This window comes from Sapajus apella, unplaced genomic scaffold (assembly GCF_009761245.1).
Source record: "Sapajus apella isolate SASKATOON/1434 unplaced genomic scaffold, GSC_monkey_1.0 scaffold59, whole genome shotgun sequence".
NCBI classification, from domain to species: domain Eukaryota; kingdom Metazoa; phylum Chordata; class Mammalia; order Primates; family Cebidae; genus Sapajus; species Sapajus apella.
The window spans coordinates 5906661-5928891 of record NW_022436999.1 but is presented as its reverse complement, the minus strand read 5'-3'; the positions used below and the strand labels follow the sequence as shown (position 1 = coordinate 5928891).

Sequence of the window (22231 nt, the reverse complement as noted above, 5' to 3'; positions counted from 1 at the left end):
CTCAGCTCACTGCAACCCCTGCCTCATAGGCTGAAGCCATTCTCCCACCTCAGCCTCCCAAGTAGCTGGGACTACAGGCTCTTGTTACCACCCCTGGCTAACTTTTATATTTTCTGTAGAGACGGGGTTTCATCATGTTGCCTTTGCTGGTCTCAACTTCTGAGCTCAAGCGATCTACCCATTTTGGCCTCCCAAAGTTTTGAGATTACAGGCATGAGCCACTGTGTCCAGCCTTAAAAGGATTTTCAATTTCAAAAGTGTATTTCTGCTTTCCTGCAGGCCATGCATTTAAAGCCATCCCTAATCTCGACAAGTTTTAAATCAAAGTTTTACGTATTTGCTTTTTTTTTGACATTTTAACACTGCTCAAGTGACACATGCTCACTATTTTAAAAGTTAGAAAATATAGATAAGCATAAAAAAATGTTAACTATAATCTCCCAACACATAGGTAGATAACAACTATTACAAGTTTTCGATATCAATCCTTCCAGTCCTTTTTCATACATAGCAAGACCCTGCTTCTAAAATAATTAGAGCAATTCATTTTTTATACAATAATTTTATAAAGTAGTAGTATTATAAAGAGTTTATAATCATTGATGAACAATGGCTTTTTTATATGTTTGTTTGGGTTTTTTGTTTTGCTTTTCCAGGAAAAAAAAATTCTATCTCCTTGTATTTTGAGGCAAGGGAAAGTAACTGATTTTTCCATTGAAATTATTAGTATCACTTGTCACTTTTTGGACCTTAAAAATCTATTCTTAACTGCTTTTGTAGGTAAGAGAGAATTGTATATATGATTCAAGCTAATAATAGGCTAAACTGACCATTGCCTTTTAACTTGACGATGCAATAAGCAGTATTTAGCCATGCCAAGGAAACCTAAAAATCTAGTATCCCATTCCCCACTCCAGGATATACACATTCATACTTACATAGAACTGTATAAAAGTATGAAAACAACTGGAATTTTAGAACCAGAAAAGATCTTGAGACTCATGTAGTCCAACCTTTCATTTCATAGATGAGTAAAGTTAGAATCAAAAAACTCTGCAACTTGCCAAGATCACACAGCTTGGTTAGATAACAATGCCACACAAGAAATCAAATCTGTTATATACAGCCCAGTGGTTGTTTCTTCACAGCCCACCCTTCCTCTTTTGAAGTATATGACACACCTAGATTTCTTCTTGGAAGGATATAGTGGAATTCCTCAAATTCTTCTCATAACTTTAAAAGAATTTGGTATTTGTATTAGTCTATTCAGGCTGCCATGACAGAATACCACAGACTGGGTAGCTTAAACAACAGAAACTTATTTTCTCACAGTTTGGAGGATGAAATTCCAAAATCAAGGTACCAGCAAGGTTGGCTTCTAGTGAGGCCTCTCTTCCTGGCTTGTAGACAGCAATGTTTTAGTGAAAACTCCTGGTGTCTCTTTCTCTTTTTATAAGGACACCAGTCCTATTGGACTGTGGCCACACCCTTATGACCTCATTTACCTTAATTACCTCCATAAAGGCCCTATCTCCAAATATAGTCAATCATATTGGAGTTATAACTTTATTATATGAATTCAATCCATAACAGTATTCATCTCCAGGTTCTTAAGACACATTTTAAATCATTTGGCTTTACTTTTTTTTAATTTAAAGAAACACCTAGGCAGAGAAGATTATAAATAAGTTTCCTTATGCTTATTTATATTTTTTCATTTTTGATACCAAGCTTGTAATATTATAATTTTTAAATGCTTAAAAAATAGCAAGTAGATATATAAAACTTTTAAATGGCTTTAAGACAAGATAAGTAATGGCTTTCAACTGGCTCTGAGGAAAGCAGAAACAAATGGTATTAAACAGCTTCTGGGCATCAGAATTCTCCATTTTACTGAAAGACCCAAATGTTTACATCCCCTGTAGCATTTAGTTGACTATATATACCTCTGTTCTGGTTGGATTCAAGGCCATTCAGAAGAGGGAAAATAGTGCCTAGTCACTTCTGTCACATTCTAATACCAGAAGATATAGACGAACATAATTATTTGGCAAATTCTTACACACTGTATTATAAATAACTGCTTGGTTGACTTTCAGGGAATCCTGTATCAGCTGTGGTCACCTGCAATCTCTTTGTTGTGCCTGCACTGAGAAAGATGCAGGGCATCTTGGATCCTCGGCCAACCATCATCAAAGCAAGGGTAATGTTTTCTAATGACCAGAAACCAAAATCGAAGCCTGATAACAGTTAGGGATACGATTTTCTAACTGCCCAAAATAAATATCTAGAGTTTTATGTTAGTTTTGATGAAAAATGTGATTATATTCTCCCCTGTGTACTAGAAAATGTAGAGGAAAGGGTCCCTTTTATTCTCTTTCAGGACGTCTAAAGTGAATAATTTTATTTTTTATGTATTTATTTATTTATTTATTTATTTATTTAGAGACGGAGTTTTGCTCTTATTGCCCAGGCTAGAGTGCAGTGGTGCAATCTCTGCCCACTGCAACCTCCACCTCCTGGATTCAAGCAATTCTCCTGCCTCAACCTCCTGATTAGCTGGGATTACAGGCACCCATCACCATGCCCAACTAATTTTTTGTATTTTTTAAGTAGAGACAGGGTTTCACCATGTTGGTCAGGCTGGTCTTGAACTCTGACCTCAGGTGATCCGCCCACCTCGGCCTTCCAAAGTGTTGGGATTACAGGCATGAGCCACCGTGCCCAGCCTAAAGTGAATAATTTTCTCCAGATAGAAATCCATATACGAATCCAGCAAGTATGGCTTAAAAACTTGAGTGATACCTAAGGACAAAACAGTCAATAGGATTTATCTGGCACTACTCTATCACTAGACCTGTCAAGAACAAGAGAAAACTCCCTTTTTCCCATGCAAACTCATAGGGACAGCAATTAACCTGCTCACTTTATGTGACTTCAATGATAAACTTTTAAAAATTCAGAAGACAAAGGACTAGAGAGAGACTCTGATGATTCAGCAGCGAAAAGGTAACCATATTATTTAGAAGGGATTGCTAAGGCTGAGAAATATTATACTATGGTAAAAGTCTCTTGGAAATTAGGTCTCCTTCTCCGTCAACACTAACTTCAATGTGATTTACTACTACTCAATTAATTATGTTATACACTTTCTATGTGACTAATGAGTAATGTCCTTAGCAATATAAACTACAATACCAAACCATTACTTTCCAAGAGTTCCAAAATAAAATCAGATATGGCAGAATGCAATGATTAGTTGATAGGAAGAACAAAAAACATAGAAGATACATTAGGCCAGGTGCAGTGGGTCTTATCTGTAATCCCAGCACTTTGGGAGGCCAAGGCAGGTGGATCACCTGAGGAGGTCAGGAGTTGAAGACCAAGCTGGCCAACATGGTGAAACCCCATCTCTACTAAAAATAGAAAAAATTAGCTGGGCATGGTGGTAGGCACCTGTAATCCCAACTATTCAGAAGACTGAGACAGTTGAATTGCTTGAACCCAGGAGGCAGCGGTTACAGTGAGCTGAGATAGTACCATTACACTCCAGCCTGGGAAACGAGCAAAACTTTGTCTCAAAATAAAAAGATAAAATATTAATAAAATATTGCTCTGAGAATGAAAACATTTTAAAAAATCTAGGCTTTCAATAGTCTTAACATTGACTTTTTATATACTAAGAACTTATGAAGTAGGATATGAAACAATCTCCTTTTCTTAAAATTTCATGAAAAATTTAACTATTTTTTCAATAAACAGAATGATAATCAAATTGAAAATTAAGTGGAAAAATAAATAAAAACCATGTATGAATAAAAAGTATTCTGAGCCGGGCACTGTGGCTCACGCCTGTAATCCCAGCACTTTGGGAGCCAAGGTGGGTGGATCAAGAGGTCAGGAGTTCGAGACGTGCCTGACCAACATGGTGAAACTCCAACTCTACTAAAAATACAAAAATTAGCCGGGCGTGATGGCGCACACCTGTAATCCCAGCTACTCAGATTCTGATCAAGTAAGAAGTCAGAGTCATAAAGCTTAGATTTAGACAGTCAAACCAGTAATACTGAATTTACTATCTTCATATTTACTAAATTAAGGAAATAAAAATCCACATTATTATAGGAGAGAGAGAGAAAGGAGGCTTCCCTTAGACTTTGCAGATCTCTTTTGAATCCTTTCATTTATTTCTCATTTTAACTTTTACCATCTCTTCTTTAAAACAGACACTGTGGTAGCCATCTGTTCTGATCACAAAGATGAGATGGTAGTCTGTAATCAGACTCATGCTTGATATGTTGTTCTTGATGCTGCCCATTTCCTGTCAGCAAAGGATATTAAAAAGTCATACAAGAAAAATCAGTCAAATGCCTTTCTCCCACAGCAGTGTCACTGGAACGGCCAGTATGGGTCATTAGTATGCTTGGCTATGTGTTTCCTTTTGTTTCTTAGCTCCCCAAATCACCCCCACATCATTACTGACACAACTGCCACTTTAAAGCATAAACCTATATACTTCCTTGAAACATGACAAATCTTTTCTCTATGTTCTGACCATAAAAGATGCAACTTACATCTTACACACCACTTATTACTGTTCTTCAAAATAGATGCCATAGTCATTGCCTTTACCAATGCTAGCTGCTTTCAGGAAGTGGGAGTCAGTGTTAAATGCTGCAGTTGGTAAATCATACTGTTGGACTCTGATGTGGCCATTCTATGTCTCAGTGCAGAAAATGTCATCCTTGCTAGGCACAGTGGCACACTCCTATAACCCCTGCTACTCAGGAGGCTCAGATGGGAGGACTGCATGAGGCCAAGTGTTTCAGACCAGCCTGGGCAACATAGCAAAGCAAGACCCTGCCTCTAAAAAAAAAAATTAACAAAAAGAAAATATCATCCTTTTGTACCAAAGCATTCAGAAGAACATCAGTTTAGAACAAACATTTCCCTTATATCCTTGGTTACTTATGGTTGGAGGTGAAATTCTTGTTATTTTCAGTACACAATAAGAAACACTTCCCAAGCATCTAATTAAAAAAAAAAAAAAAGGAACACAATCCTAGCAATTCATCAAATAGAATTATTGGCCCCATGTTTCCACACAAGGACATCCTATCATGTGTTTCCTTAATATCCCATCAAAGCATTCTGTACCACCCTTGTTCTCAACTTTTTTCACTAGAAACATACCTGGAGTAACTCCCATTAGTATTAACAACTTATTAAGAGATGGAAAAGGGGGAAAGTGTGTTCTAGAAGATAACCAACTATAAGTCCCTTGTGCCCATCCCCCTCACAAACACGGCCAGAACAATGAATAAATAACCACATTTTAATGAAAATAACTGAAGAAGAGCAGCAGAGTCTATCCATGGAGTAACAGAAACCCTGGTGAGCACAGAAACCCAGGATGGTCACATAGAGAACAGAAGGAAACACCAGGCCTCCACCATCGCATTCCCCAGCCAGATCAGATCAGCGGGGAACAAAGAAGGACCTCCTATAGCAAGGAGTTAAGCAGAGGATCCCAGCAACCCCCATTAGCACTTTAGATACCTACAGACCTCCCAGTGTTGTACCCTGCAGTCCTCATAAGCATGAAGCCCAGCTGAAGGAACTGCCTGGAGTCCACAGAGCTATGCTCTCCCCAGAAAAGGAGCCAACAATGTGCTCTGTGGCCTGTGCAGCTACTGAACTATACCATGTTGGAACTGGAACTATGGCTGGAGTGTGTCTTGCTCTGAGAGTGAGTAGCGACAGCACTCCTTCATCCCCAATGTTACCCCAACACTGCATCCTGACATCCACATGCTGAAATGCAAGCAGCTGTTACAACTTTCCCAGTGCAGCCAAATAGAGATAAAGCTACTCCACCTACCCCTTTTCCATCCCCCTCAGTCAGAGCTGAAGCCATATACTGCCTCCTAGGAAAACAGTATCTTGGCTGCTTAGAGCAGTCATGCCTCCCTAAGTTCAGTCATGCACTAGCCTAAGTTGAAGCAGCACCCAGCATCCCAGGAAATGGTGCTTTTGCTGCCCAAAGTAATCATGTGCTCTAGTACCTAAGCTAAAGCACCACCCTTTATCCCAGAGAAAAGGTGCCAGAGCCACCCAGAACAGTCCTGTCCCCAAGGCCTGAGCTGAAGCAGCACATCACCCCCTAGGCAACTGGCACCCTGGCTGAACTGAGCAGCTGGACATCCAGAGCTATGCCAATGTAGTACACCCACAACCCAGGGAAACAGAGCAGTAGCTGAGCTAAGACACCCCATCATACAAGCCAAACAACTTCATACTCTCCTTTCCTGAAACTAAACTAGCCCCCTAGTGTCTGAGCAGCTGAGAAACACCTCTTCCTAGGAAGTGCAGTCATAGCTATGCTATTTACTGTCCCCACCCTAGGCCCAAATGACAGCTGTGCTCCACCAGTCTAGGTTACTTACTGCTGCTGCACCTAGACGCACAAAGTCTGGGATTCTGCCAAGCCCCACTAGCACACGGTCTAGAGTCACTACTACACGATGCCTCATCCCCTGGGACCTAGGTTGCCACTAAGCCCTACTGGCTCAGGTTCCTGGATGGCAACCATAGCCTGCTCCCCAGGGCCAAATGTCAAGGGCATGCCTTCTTCTCTGGAATCAGGCTAGAGCTGTGCCCTGCCCCTCTGGGGCAGGATCATAGCTACAACTCAGCTACCTGAACCCCAGCTGCTAAGGGGTACCTTGGCTCTATGTACAGCCCACACCCAACCCTACCGCAGAGAAACAAGCACCCCAAGACCCAGGTGCCACAGGTTTGCAAGACCCTGAGCCTAGGACCCTGGCCCCACATCCACTTTAAACACCTGTACCAGGGAACCCAGTGCTGCAGTAGGCCTTCTTATAGGCCATGTCAGATTTGATACCCAGAGGGATCCCCCTAGGCTATGTCTTCCCATTGTGGAGAAAATAAGAATGAGGAAGACACTAAAAGCCCTTGACACTGAATATTAGCAACCTATGCCACCACCACCACTACTTCCACAAACTTCTATGGACTAGGTAGCTGAGGCACCCAGAGTTACTACTCACCCTGAATGCATCTGAAGATGCTGCATGGAAACTGTACATCATCCTTGATAGCTAGGCACAGTGGCACCCTCCTGTAATCCCTGCTACTTAGGAGGCTCACTATACCTATTGGAAAAGTCACCACATGCTTCCCAACTAGCAGACTAAAACCCAATTGCAAATGAAAGTCTTTCTCTATGGAAACCAGAAAGATTGGAAGAAAGAGTATTTCCACCAAGTGCACAAATTAATGCAGGCTCACAAGAAACACAAAAAAGCAAGCAAATATGACACCACCAAAGGAATATAATGGGTCTCTAGTAACAGACCCAAATGAAAAGAAAATCAATGATGTGCTGGAAAAGAAATGCAAAATAATTATCTGAAGGAAATTCAATGAGATATAAGAAAATATATATATAGACAATTCAACAGAATCAGGAAAACAATTCATGCTTTAAATGAGAAATTCAACAGAGATAGGAATCATAAAAAAAAAAAACAACCAGAAATCCTACAGCTATTGAATTCAATGAATGAAATAAAAAATACAATAGAGAGCTTTGACATCAGACTTTGTCAAGCAGAAGACTTTCTGAACTTGAAGATAGGTCATTTGAAATTACCCACTCAGCACCGGGTGCGGTGCCTCATGCCTGTAATCCCAGCACTTTGGGAGGCTGAGGCAGGTGAATCACCTGAGGTTGGGAGTTCGAGACCAGCCTGACCAACATGGAGAAATCCCATCTCTATTAAAAATACAAAATTAGCTGGGCGTGGTGGCACATGCCTGTAATCCCAGCTATCAGGAGGCTGAGGCAGGAGAATCACTTGAGCCTGGGAGGCAGAAGTTGCAGTGAGCCGAGATTGTACCAGTGCACTCCAGCCTGGGCAACAAGAGCAAAACTCCGTCTCAAATACACACACACACACACACACACACACACACACACACACACACACACACACACATATATATGGCTCACTCAGAAGGGGGAAAAAAAGAAATAACAATGAAAAAGAATGAAGAAAACCTGTAAGATTTATGGGACATCATTAAATCAACAAATATTTTTATCGTCAAGAATCCAGAAGAAGAGGAGAACGGAAAGAGGATAGAAAACTTATTTAACAAAATATAGCTGAAGACGTCCTAAATCTGTGGAGAGATAAAGACATCCAGATCCAGGAAATCAAAGGTCTCCAAATGTATCCAACTCAAAAGATCCTTCCTAATTTGTCAAAAGTTAAAGACAAAGAATTAAAATAACAGCAAAACAAAAGCATCAAGTCACATATAAGGAAGTCCACATTAGACTAATAGCAGATTTCTCTGCAGAAACCTTACAGGCCAGGTAAGAAGGGAATGATATATTTAAAGTGCTGAAAGAAAAAAAAATTGCCAACCAAAAATACCACATGCAGCAAAGCTATCCTTCAAGAATGAGGGAGAAATAAAGCCTTTTCCAGACAAACAGAAGCTGAACACCAGCTTGTTAGCCTTCTTTTATCTTTTCACCAGAGCAACCCAACCCCTGGACTTCCTGTATTAAGAATATAAGGTGGCTGGGCATGGTGGCTCATGCCTATAATCCCAGCACTCTGGGAGGCCAAGGCTGGAGGATTGCTTGAGCCCAGGAGTTCAAAACCAGCCTGAGAAATATAGCAAGATGCCATCTCTGCAAAAAAATTAAAATTAGCTAGGTGTGGTGGCACATGCATGTGGTCCCAGCTACTCAGGAGGCCAAGGCAGGAAGATCACTTGAGCCCAGGAGGTCAAGGCTACAGTGAACCATGATCGTGCCACTGCACTCCAGCCTGGGTGACAGACCGAGACCTTGTGTCAAAAGAAAAAATACATTTTTAAATTTTATTTAAAAGGAAAAGAACATAAAGTGGCAGTGATAGCAACAACAGAATACCAAGGATAGTCTCCATGTCCACTGTATTCTTTGCAGAACCCCTACCATCTTGTAATTTTCTGAGATGATCAGGTGACCAAGTTTGTTGTTGTTTTTTTTTATTCTATAGTTATCATGTGATGTAAAACTGGATCCTCGTCCAGAATACCATCGGTGTATACTAACTTGGCATCACCAAGAACCACTGCCTTGGGCACAGAGTACAGGTTAGTCATTCATATCTACAAATATTCCTAGGCACCTATCCTGTTAAAACACAAATTTATATATGATCTTTCTTGGTTATAACTGATTTTATAATTATTATACATTTTCCTTTTTGAAAAGTTAGATGAGTTAAATTATTCCTAAACAGTATGACAAAAGTTAAAAAATAATTATTAGAAGTTTACTTATTTTATTGACCCATATTTTCTAGGTAAACATTTAGAATGTCCACATATCATTGACTAATATCCTGTAATAAATCTAGAATTACAGAAGATTTGATATGTTTCTTCACCCCGTAAGTTCTGAGTATAACTTTGTAGGAAAAGGAGGAGATTCTAGCTATACCATCCTGAAATGTGAGGTGAAAGCCTAATTTATAATATGATTCTCTGTAGCCTCTACTATACCCTAGTTACTGGTAAATTTGAAGGGCAGAGAAATCAATATTGATCATCAGAGTTCTATAGTTACCTCTACTAGACTTAAACTGTTATTCCCAACTTTTCTAGTCATATTTTGCCTAACTTTTGATGTGACTCCAGAAGAATTGGAGTACTCTTAAACAAAGATCCTACCAAGTGAAAACATCAACATAACAGTGACAAAGTTCATGCCATCAGAGAGACCTGCATTCAGATTGGCCACCAACCTAGTTAGCAGGATCCTAGGCAAGTTACCTAAGACTTCTTTGAGTTTCATGAGAATCAAATAAGGTGCTTAAGTTAACTGCCTAATACTTTGGCAGTTAGTAAAGAAATGGTAGCTGCTACTGTTATTGTCGTCATTATTTTAATAGGCTTTTTAAAGCCTCCCTTTTCCGACATGCATAACATTTCAGCCTGAATTGAGAAATTCTGTGGCATTTTCCATAATGCTATAAAATCTTGGTTTTACTCTTTCAGGCAAAAATTTCTAATGTTTATTTTTAAAGTTTGAATGAGCAGGTGGTAGGATATAATAGCATGGCCACCTGAAAAGGGTACTGGAAAGTCTGATCATCTCTTCTCCTCTTGAAGACATGCATTTCTGTCCGTTTTCATTTTGAAAAGGTCTACAAGGCCCCAAATGTATATGCCATGATGCTTGTGCTGCTGTAGTAAGACTATTTCTTTCTAGGTAATCAAATGAGCAGCCGTCTGATGAGCATGCGCAGTGCCAATGGATTGTTGATGCTACCTCCAAAGACAGAACAGTACGTGGAGCTCCACAAAGGCGAGGTGGTGGATGTCATGGTCATTGGACGGCTATGATGGTCACCAGCAGGAGAAAGCTTTGATGCATGTCCACATATCATTGACTGTATCCTGTAATATGCAACGGCACAGCTAGTTTTCCTGATTTGGATGAAAGTTGATCTGTATAGTCAACATCTGGAACTATATTTCAAATGAATTTAAATATCTTTTAAAGAAAAAAACACCTAAAAATAAATCTTAACAGACAATTCTATTCTGATTATATCAAGGCAAATTTTTCCTTTCTTGCAAATTGCTTTGTGTGTTCAATGCTAGGTCTGATAGCGATAGCTTTTAGTAGACAGCGGTAGGTGCCTGCAGAACTTGTGTTTTTCTCATCTTTAAAATACAACTACTTATGCTCTTAAATCAAGGCTGTCTGCTTATTTATACTAGCGTAGGCAACACTTGGATTTCCCTTCTTAGTATGCTTCATAACTGCTTTACAGAGAGCTTTTGCTTGTTCCTTCTCATGTATCTCGTGTTTATGTGCACAGTGCCAAAAGAAGACTGACTGGGTGGAGGCTCTGCCTTGCCTCGAGAACCATCCCCTGCAGAGCATCCAGGGAGGTTTCTCGCCCCAATAGCCTCAATGGCACAGTACTCTTGGGCGGTAACTGGATACCTTTTATTTGAACCAACAAACTGAAGAAAAATGCTTCCTTAAGTGCTGACAGCCTTTTTAACCAATACATTTAAAATTGTACAGAACAAAAAAATAAAATCAAAGACTGATCTTGTACAGATATTAGTGTTACCAGCATTCACGTGGAAATCAAGAGCAAAGACAAAATAATGTTAAACAACTCTGTACCATAACATTTTCTGTAATGATACTGAAACTTAATGAATAAAAAAAAATTCCTTGATCATTATTTAAAAATGTATTGTATTGGCCTCATTATTAAAAAAGAGAGGAATGTCATGCCATTCTGATAGGGTTCTGCCTGGATAAAAGAAATAGCCTGGATAAAAGGAATAGTTAAGATGGCCTACCAAGGAGATTTAAAATATGGTATATTATAACTCTATATCTTATTACAATGTTTGGGAAAAAATGTGATCATAGCATTGCGATCTATAGAGTTGTGAAAATACAGATGAGAAGGTAGGAGAACCTGAAATTGGTCTGGTGTTTCCAGTCATAGATGGAGAACAGCAAGCAAATTTAGAGGAAGGATATTAATGACTTAGAAAAAAAAATTTATTTTAGATGCCATAAAAGCCAATTTTAAACATCTACCGTTCTTTGAAACAGAGAAAAAAATAATGAACCAAAAAAATTGCAGATGAGCACCTCAAAATTTTTTTTTTGAGAGGGAGTCTCTCTCTGTCGCCAGGCTGGAGTGCAGTGGCGCGATCTCAGCTCACTGCAACCTCCACCTCCCAGGTTCAAGTGATTCTCCTGCCTCAGCTTCCCAAGTAGCTGGACTACAGGCATGCACCACCACACTCAGCTAATTTTTGTATTTTTTTTTTTAGTAAAGATGGGGTTTTACCACGTTGGCCAGGATGGTCTCAATCTCTTGACCTTGTGATCCACCTGCCTCGGCCTCCCAAAGTGCTGGGATTACAGGCGTGAGCCACCGCTCCCAGCCATACCTCGAAATTTTTTAACCATGTTAGAAAGGAAATGAGAAATGGAGGAAAAAAAAAAATCTGTGCTGACCATAGAAAATACAATAAATAAAATATACTCTATCTACAATGGCTCCTTTAATAAAAAAATTAGGGGCCCTTTTCAAATGGTGGTAACAGAAGGATGTTAAATATACTGTAAAATGTGCTCAGGAAACTAAACTACAAATTTGGCCTAATAGTAAACAAAATGTTAAGGGATGGTAAATAAAGGCAAAATAGTAAACAAATATTTGATACTGATATGTGATATTTTCATTTTATATTTACAGTTGAAGAATGTAAGGTTAGTTAATAGAGGTCAAATGGAAGAGTATGCAAAGAATCCCTTTATCTACATTCGGGAAATATTTGTTAAGCATCTACTGTGTGCTTGGGTACAAAATGCATCATGCTACTATTTACAGACATTAATAGGGCAGAGTACCTAACATTATACTTCATTAGGGAGATAACAAAAATGTATGCAAATAACCATAACATTTAATATATTTGATAATATAATATAGAATGTATAGAATGTGATAAATGCCATAATACAGCTTTTAAGGGTTGGAGGAATTCAGATGAGATTTCAAGGTGTGAGATGGCATATTAGTGGGTCTTTTTATTTTTAGAGACACAGTCTCGCTCTACTGCCCAGGCTGGAGTGCAGCATCATGGTCATAGTGCACTACACCCCCAAACTCCTGGCCTCAAGTGATCTTCCTGCATTGGACTCCCAGAGTGCTGGAATTACAGGTGTGAGCCACTATGCCCGCTGACATTAGTGGTTCTTGAAGGAAGGGTAGAATTTTGAAGACGATAGCATAGGAAACAGGTATTCCAAAAACAAAGAATTAATAATAATTGTTTTATTATAGAATATACAGTCTATTTTTTTTTTTTTTTTTTTTTTTTTTGAGACGGAGTCTAACTCTATCACCAGTCTGGAGCGCAATGGCACGATCTTGGTTCACTGCAACCTCCAACTCCCTGGTTCAAGCAATTCTCCTGCCTCAGCCTCCCAAGTAGCTGGGATTACAGGCACACACCCTTATGCCCAGCCAGTTTTTGTATTTTTAGTAGAGACGGAGTTCACCACGTTGGCCAGGATGGTCTCTGGTCTCAATCTCCTGACCTCGTGATCCACCCACCTCAGCCTGCCAAAGTGCTGGGATTTACAGGTGTGAGCTACCACGCCTGACCTATATTTTTTCTTTTTTTGAGATAAGGTTTTACTCTGTCTCCCAGGCTGGAGTGCTGATCTGAGCTCACTACAGCCTTGACCTCCCTGGGCTCAAGTGATCCTTCCATCTCAGCCTCCTGAGTAGCTATGTACACGCTTTATTATGTTTTGTTTTGTTTTTTGTCTTTTACAGAGATAGGCTGGTCTCAAACTCCTGGGCTTAAGTGATCCACCCATCTCAGCCTCCCACAGTGCTGAAATTACAGGCATGAACCACCAACCTCAGACTACAGTCTATCTTCTTAAACTCTTAAGTTATAGAAACAAAATAGGTATATGATGTTTGTAAGACTGAAAAGGTACTGATTTAAGGCCCAAACTATAAAGTTCTGAAATAAGAGTCTAGATTTATTCTAGAGGCAATAAAACTATTAGAGATTCTTGATTAGGGAAGTATCATGATCAGAGACATCCTTTTAGGGAAAATGCTTTGGCAGCCTTGAGTCAGATAGACTGCAATGAAGAGAAACAAGTGAGAGACACCACTTAAGAAGTTATAGCAATTGTGCAGGTGAGGGGTAGAGGTGATGGTGACAGGATGGTCTAGACAGATGGATACATCTCTGGAGATGAAAGAATGGAAAGAATTTTATGGCTGATTTCAGGTTTTGGAAAGGAAGTAAGGGAGAGATGATTCAAAGTCTCCCCTCTTGGCTGACTGAGAAAATGTTAAACATTAACAAAAAGTAAGAAAAATTAGTTTTATGGAGGAGTTGATGAGTTTGAGCATGTGTTTGAGATGCCAGAAGTGCTAAGATAGATACGTCCCAATGGCATTTGAAACTACAGGTTAGGAGTTCACAAAAGAGTTACTGACTGGATAAACTCTGGAAATCATTCACATAAAGGTGGTATCTGAAATGCAAGCGTGGATGGAAAAGATTATCCAGAAAAGGCTTGCCAAGAGAAGAGGACAGGCCTTGGGATGTTGGAGGAAAAAGCCATGAATGGAATGAGGGGAAAATAGTTTGAAGAAGAGAAGAGAAGGGAGTGCAGGGTTTCACAATCCAAGGAGAAAAGTCTCAAGAAGGAAGGATAATCAACTGTAAATGCAAAAGAAATACCAAAAAGGATGAAAGCTCCAAAAGTCTTAATTGATTAGGCTATTATTTGTAAACTGTAAGAGTACAATTTTAGTAGTGGCTTAAGAGCAAAAGCCACACGGCAAAATAGAAACTGTGAACATGAATTCTTCAGAATCTGTGTGTGAAAAAAGACACAAAATGCTAGCATGAACTGATAACAAGGTAGAGGGAAGATTTGTTTTGTGTGTTTTGAAAAAGAAACAAGAGTGGTGGGCATATTAACAATGAAAGAAGGGCTGGATTTAAGAACCCTGGTGGCCCAATTCAGCTGGAAAAAAAAGGGACATTTTTCCTTCTGAGTTAGAAAAGGGAGAAGATATGAACACGTTTGAAGTGGATACAAAGGAAATGTCAGTTAAATGTTAAAATTCAACAAAATATCTCTACTTGGCACAGTGAACATCAATTTCATCTAATCTATTTGCATTCATTTTACTAAACTTAAGAATTAAGCATATATGACATATTACAAGTCTTTTTTATCTTAGTAGTTGATACTTACCTAAAAGCTATAGAAGATGTTTTCAGGTTTTGATTTGTAGCTGTATAAAAGTTAAGCAGTTCCTTTTTAATCAGATTTTTTGGTTCTATGGTTTGGTTGTTTCAAATCATGTCACACAATGAAAAAAGAACATATGCAGGTGAAGTTTATCAAGTAAATGCTTGGTGATGTTGCATGTTTCAGCAGGTGGATTCTTTTGGATGACTTTCATATTTAAAATTATTTGCTAACCAACAAAATTTTAAAGATCTAACCTGTTGGCTTCATGAAACCTTAACAAGTAAGTCATTATTTCCAATTATAGAAAATGGGGTAGAGGGTTATTTAAGTACAGAATTCAAAGTAAATAAACTGTATGTCTTGTTATTCCAGTGATGATGGGTCTACATTAAATAATGCATTGCATTCTAACATGTTTATAAGAAACATTATGCTTGACTCTCTGAGTTATATTGTTAGAGAATTTACCAATAAGTTGGCCTACAACCAAAAAGAAAGACTTGCTCAATCCTGTCCATTTTGTATGGCCAGTTACCAGTATTTCTCCTGCAGTCTTTTGAAATAATTCATTTTATTTAACGAGCATTTATTAAGCTCCTACAGTATGCCAGGCTCCATGTTAGGCACTGAGAATACCATGATAAATGAGACAGTCTCTGATATCTAAGTGAAGGAGAGAGATTATGAGAAAGGAAAACAATTTAAATGCAGGTTGGGAAAAGTATGTGAAAAACATTCAGTGACATGTTAGACAGTGACTGGGTGGAGGCCTAAATCAGATTCAGTGGTTGTGTCAGGATCCAGCCATTTAAAAAGAAGCAGAAATTACACTAAGTATTTGAATAGAGGGGCTTCAATGCAGGAATATGTTAAATAGGTGTGGTAGGCCTAGAAAAAAAGCAAAAAGGAAACAGATACCAGAGACAACTAGAGGAAGCAATTATCCTAGGGCTGGTGATTTGGGAGGGAAAGGTTAGGGGAATCAGAACCTTGAAGCTCAGAGGTCAGACCCTTTGGAGCTAGGATTCAGCCCTCTTAAGGAGAGGGCACTGCCCAGTTGCCGATTCTGAGAACTCCAAAAACAAAAACAAAACAACCAAAATGCAGGCTAGAACCAGTTGTTGTTGCCCGGGTGATACTGACAGAAACAGCGGGCCAACTAGAAAAAACACGATTCCCTTCTTTCCTCCTATTTTCCAAACTCCTCTGGTCTAATGCAACCTATTGCTGAACTTAACAGAAAGCCAGCTGGAGAAAGAAATGTAGTTTGCAGAGCCCCAGTGAGTCAATGCAGAGTATGCTGTGGTGCATTTGCAGCTGAGAGACAATAAATGACTGATTTAGAAACAGCTCTCTAAACAGGTGACATCTGAGCTGGGTTCTGAAAAACAAAAATAAGCCCACATGTGAAGATCTGGGAGATGAGCATTTCAGACAGGAAACGGCTTAACAAATGCAACATCAGGAAGGAGGAAGAAGTATGATAAGGGAGTGGTGTAAGTGGTCTGAAATATAGTTGGAGAGAACTGAAGCCAGGATGGAGCCAGATCATGCTCACAAATATATAGGCTCTTGAGTTTAATACTAAATATATACACACACCTTACGATACATGTCACATATTCTAAAAGCATTAGGAAGGCAATGAAAATTTTAAAAAGAAAAAAATCACTTACTAAACACCAGTTGAATATTAGGCACCATGCTAACCAAGGGTTCCAGCAAACAAGCACCTCATTATTTCTGCCTCCTACACCTGTTCCTCTGCCTATAGTTTGTTTCCTGGTTAATGGCACTGCCATTCACCCAGCTTCCCAAACCTCTGAGTCACCTTACTTTTCACTCCCCACATCCAGTGAGTAAACCAAATTCTATGGACTCTACTAATAGTTCCCAAGTCAACCCCCTCCTTTCCATTGACACTGCCAGTGCCACTGCCTTGGCTTCTCCATCTCCAGCATTGCCCTTCCCAAATCTATCCTTCACCCTGCTCTCAGAATGAGCAATTCATAACACAAATCTCTGAATCTCCAGCACCTAGTTATGGCTTTCAACCCCTCCATGATCTAGGCCGTTCCTCCGTGAGCTTCATTTTTTCTCCCCTCCAACTTTATGTGACACCAGACCATTTGTAGTTACCCCTCATACCTTGTCATTTTATGCCTCTGTGCCTTTGCTCAGGCTAATCTTTCAGGATTTAGCTTGGACATTAGGTCCTCCATGAAGCCTTCCCTAAATCCCCCAATTGGACTAAATGCCCTTCATCTGTGCTCCTAGAATCTCCTGTAGCCCTCTATCTTATCACTACATCACACTGAAATTATCCATTTACATGACCCCTTCTCCACTTGATGGCAAACTTCTTGAGTTCAGAAACTGTTCATCTTTGTGGTCCAGCATGCCATGGTGCCCAGGAAATAGTAAATACTCATTACTGAGCTCACGAAAAGAATGTACCTTGCATTGCACTCACCAGGGACCCAGAGACCAAATGTGGCAGGAAACCTTCATATTCCAAGCTTAAGACATGCAGCTAAGAGGATCCCATGTAGGCATGAACAGGCAGGCCCATCTCATGAGAGACAAAGAGGTTTAATTGCTCACGAACCTCACTGACAAAGTGCCACGAATTCAGACTTTCAATCTCCAAATGAAGTTATACAATTTTATATTTTGTGCATCTTTAAAAGCATTTTAAAGATGGTTTTGAAGATAAATATTTAAAATATACCATTATTTGTATTTTGTTCTTTTGGTATTTCTTCTCTTTTTATCAGTAGCCATATGAAAGTGAAATAATACCAAAGTTTAATCAAGGTACCACAGAATTAAACTGATAGCATCAACAGTGAAGAGATCAGATCTGTGCAAAAATATTTCCTGGCCCTTGGGCAGGAAGAACAGGAGCATGGCAAATTGTGATCATGCAATAAATATGCTGAATGAAGAAATCCTATTCAATGGAATTAGGTATGACCAGAGGAAGAATCTGTCCATCCAAAAGATGGCAAGATGGCACTCAGTGTAGAATAAGGGAAATGGAGCATCTGAGACAAGAATAATAGGGGAACCCCTTGGAATGTGCAGAAAGAGACTGAGCCAATCACATGCATTGAACCACCACCAGAGCCTGATATCATTAAATATTCATATATCCAGTCCTCAACTGCCTCCCTCCCTCCTTTTCTTCCTTCCTATAGAGATGAAGTCTGACTATGTTGCCCAGTTTGGTCTCAAACTCCTGGGCTTAAACAATCCTCCTGCCTCGACCATTCTTTTGAAGTTTTATTCACAGAGGCTCAAGGTGCCTTAAATATGTTTAAGTCTCTGAAACTTAGGATATAGGGAAGTTGAATGATAAATTATTGTAGGGGGTACATTGCAACATATTAAAACTTATGTATGTATAAGGCTTATGAGGCCGGGACATGAAAATTACTGAGGCATTGTGTATTTTATTTGTGCATGGGAATGAAACTCCTTGACCCTGAAAACAGGACAGGGAGTGGAGTGTGTGGTGTGATAAGGAAAGCTAAAAACAGCCTCCTGAGAATGCAGCTCAAATGTTGTGCAAGGTCACAAGTGCCTCAGCAACCCACCTCAAATGACCATCTAGTAGATGTTTGTAGTTAATACAAGCCCTTTCAATAAATACTTGGTGGACAGATGCTGGGGCAGACTCTTTTGGAAGAGCTACCCCCAACCCCGCTCAACTGGAACTGTCTGAGTACTTCATTCTTGGCATTCGCTGCAAGCTATAAGCTCTGCAAGTGGTGGCCCCAATGGGATCACCTTGAATTTATGCATGAAGGAGAAGAGCTCATCAATTTTAGGGGAACCCCGGAAAGGAGAGTCCTGACTCCGATCAGGAGGACAGGACGCATGGATAAAATATCAGGGGTTAGGTTATCATGGGTCAAGAAATGACCAAAGAGCAGAAAGTATTTTTTAAAATAGTGCAACAGCTACTTAAGGCTATCCAGTGCACTGTAGAGCCTGGAGCTCTACACAAGCTTATGCTCTTAATTCAGCAGGAATGCCGTTGGTTTCCTAATCAAAGAACCTTAGATTTAGAGTTACGGGAGCAGGTACGTTGCTGCCTCAAAAGAGGATATAAGCAAGGTCATTTTTCTAATGTTACTATTTTGACCACCTGGGCACTGGTACGCTCTGCATTGTATCCTTTTATCTACCAGATTGCAATGAGTCAGACTGCCCATCTTCTCCATCTGAAGGGAATTCAGGAGATTAAAAGGAGAAGGAAAAACAGAAACCAGAACAACGAGGAGAGACTTTTCTCCCTGCTTCATTCCCTTCCATGGAGAATAAGGAAGAGGCTTTTTCTAGTGAGGATAAAAACTGATCGGAGCTTTTTCCTCCTGCAGTAGAAAAGCTATTGGCCTCTTTTCCTCTACCCTTAAAGGGATCTGAATCTGTTGTCCACGTTCAGGCAACAGAACCTCCCATCCCGCTTGAGGAGTATGGAGGCCGCCAAGGGATGGTTCTTAGATAAGACCCCTGGTCAGTGAACATCTATATGATCGAGTGGCCGCGTCTCCTTGACAAACATCCCTGCTGGAGGAGTGCCTCCAGGAAGGAAGGAAAGTGGTTAATTATGATTGTCTTCCTAATATGCAAGTTCTCACTTCCTACTTCCAGCATCACCCTTTCTGGCCTTGTCTTTTTCTGTTTCCCTGGAGTGTAAGAGGAAGTTGCATGCTGCCTCCGGGTTTTATCCCAGATAGCTCTGGATTTCTTGCTGCCCACAGACGCCTGGGGCAGGAGAGTTGCTAAGATGCCATGCAGTGCCCATTTAGTCAGTGGCAGTCTAGGCAAGTTGCCCCTTTCTGGGTTTGTGGTGATGGAGGGGAGGCCAAGAGGCACAGACCGAGTCCCCAGGTGGCTGCAGGCAGCTCCAGCATGGTTCTGAGGATCCTCCTCACCATGGTCACCTGCCTTAGTAACTGTGCCCAGAAAGTGACCTGCTGCTTGCTGTACTGCTGCTTTTCCTACTTCTGCCCTTCTCTGCTACCCCTCGGATGTCCCAGTTGACAAGCAGTTCCTTGTCTTCCCTAGCTCCCTAGGGAAAGGGCTAAGAAACAGTCCATGTGCACCCCCGACTTTACTAGCCTAAGGTGAGCAGAGGATTATACAGCAGTGCAACAGCTACTTAAGGCTATCCAGTGCACTGTAGAGCCTGGAGCTCTACACAAGCTTATGCTCTTAATTTGGCAGGAATACCGTTGGTTTCCTGATCAAGGAACCTTAAATTTAACAGAGCTCTGGGGGAGAAGCCTGCTAATAAGGGGTGCTCTCCCATAGCCATATGTTAAATGCTAACCAGGCTAAGGTGGATGATCTCTGCCAGCTGCTGTCATCTTCAGAAGATAAACTCAGCAGTAAGGAATGTTTATTTTGCCTTTTTTATAAAATGTTTAAAAACACTGTGGCTGGGAAACTTCAAAGAAGACCCTGTGCTGCATGTCTGCCCCTCCCCTTAGCCTCTCTGCTTTTGGGTAAAAATAATACAAAGCCCAGTATGTTTTCAGTACCTTACCTAACAGGGTTGGCTCCAAGCATAGGTGACCTGGAGGATGAGCGGAGTCGTCTTCTCCCAGCCTGTTACCTCGCCTCCTGCCTCTGCACTTACACATGCACTTTACCACCTGGTCATTCTCTAGGCTCTTAACTACCACTTGTAGTCTTCCTCTCTTCCTTCCTTTCAGGGTAAGGGCAGCAACAGGTGGCAGACTATTAAAAAAGGAGGCTGCCTACGGAGCCTGAAACGAATTAAAAAAAAACACGCGCCACAGCCCTGCTTTCCCAAGCTCGCTTCTAAAACATTACAGCTAAAGGATAATGCTGGAAGAGTGCCAGCAGCTAAAAACATTTTTTAAAGTTTTTTTCTTTTTTTTTTCTTTCTTTACACACTTAAGCTAACTCAATGCTGGTTTATTATCCTGGCGACTTGTAGTCACATTCTAATGACTTTCAAGAGCCAAAATATGGTAAAAAATTACATAAAATATCGGTCCTTTCCATGCCTTAGTTTAGCAAGTAAGCTGTATCTTTTGCCATTTCCGTATTTTAGGGGCTGTTTACCCATCTCATAATCTCTCTAAACATATACAAAAGACCACAAATTTAATAGTTTCCCTTATAAAGGGGCACCGGCATTGTGTCCAGTGATCAAGATATGATTCTGTTACTCTTTTCCTACTGGTAAGCAAGGAACAATTTCATACTCTTAGTTTGTGATCTTCATTGGCAAGTAGCAATGGCTGACTTTATTGATAATATCAGCTTCCATTTACCAGTCTCTAAGCTCCTGAACTTTTTAGAAACTGTGCCTATTAAATTTGTATCTATTGTTTTCTCTGAGCCTTTGTTTCATGCCACTACTGTCTTTACAGATGGTTCAGGAAAAAACAACTAAAAGCAGTTATAATGTGGCACAATGCCGTGCAAAACTGGCAACACAAAATCCAGGAACATTTTAGAACTATGCAATAGGCAGAGTTGGGTGCCCTAATATTGGCTTTACAAACTTTTCCTCACCACAATATAAATATAGTTAGTGTTACTACTTATGCTGTGTATAGTATTGCTCATTTAGATCTTGCACATGTGAAGGGTATTACTAATGAACCTCTATTAGCTTTATTTCTTGCAGCACAAGAGCTCCTCTGTGCCCATCGTCACCATCTTTATATCAACCATATATCAACTCTCATTCTAGGTTACCTGGTCCCTTATCAGAAGGGAATGCTCGAGCCCATGCTCTATTATGACCACAAATGTGGTTTGTAGACTTTCCTGCTTTTTTGCAAGCTGAAGCTAATCATGCCTTTTTTTCATCAAAATGCTCACAGTCTTAAACAATAGTTTCATTTAACACTTGCTCAAGCTCGCATAATTATTAAAACTGGTCCTAATTGCCAATGGCATTCTCTGTCTCCTTTTTCCTTAGGACTTGGTGCCAACCCACAAGGTCTGGTGCCTAATGCTATCTGGCAAACTGAAGTTACTCAGTATCCACCCTTTGGACATTTTAAATTTCTCCATGTTACCATGGACACTTATACAGGCTTAACACATGCTACCCCCAAGACCACAGAAAAAACTAGAGATGCAATTGCTCATTTGTTTGAATATGACTTTAGGCCTTCCACAAACTGTAGAAACCAGTAATGGACCTTACTATCTTAGTGCTCAATTTACATATGCATTGCAACTTTAACACATACAACACAAGACTAGTATTTCTTATAACTCAACTGGTTAGGTTGTTGTTGAACAAACACATTAAACTCTTACAGTATATCTTAATTAACAAAAAAGGGGGAATATGGGGCTTTC

At 40.1% G+C, this 22231-nt stretch overlaps 1 protein-coding gene across 17 annotated transcripts in view; it reads left to right on the top strand.

The window, feature by feature from the left end:
• The window catches only part of GPHN (gephyrin), a 636323-nt gene extending 625021 nt beyond the window's left edge, over window positions 1-11302 (top strand). For all 17 annotated transcript variants that reach the window (XM_032246071.1, XM_032246064.1, XM_032246067.1 and 14 more), the window contains 3 exons: window positions 2100-2203; window positions 9084-9180; window positions 10301-11302. In XM_032246071.1, the coding sequence (XP_032101962.1) occupies window positions 2100-2203; window positions 9084-9180; window positions 10301-10434 (335 nt within the window). In that variant the 3' untranslated portion in view covers window positions 10435-11302. The remainder of the gene's footprint in view (window positions 1-2099; window positions 2204-9083; window positions 9181-10300) is intronic.
• Window positions 11303-22231: the final 10929 nt, after the last annotated feature.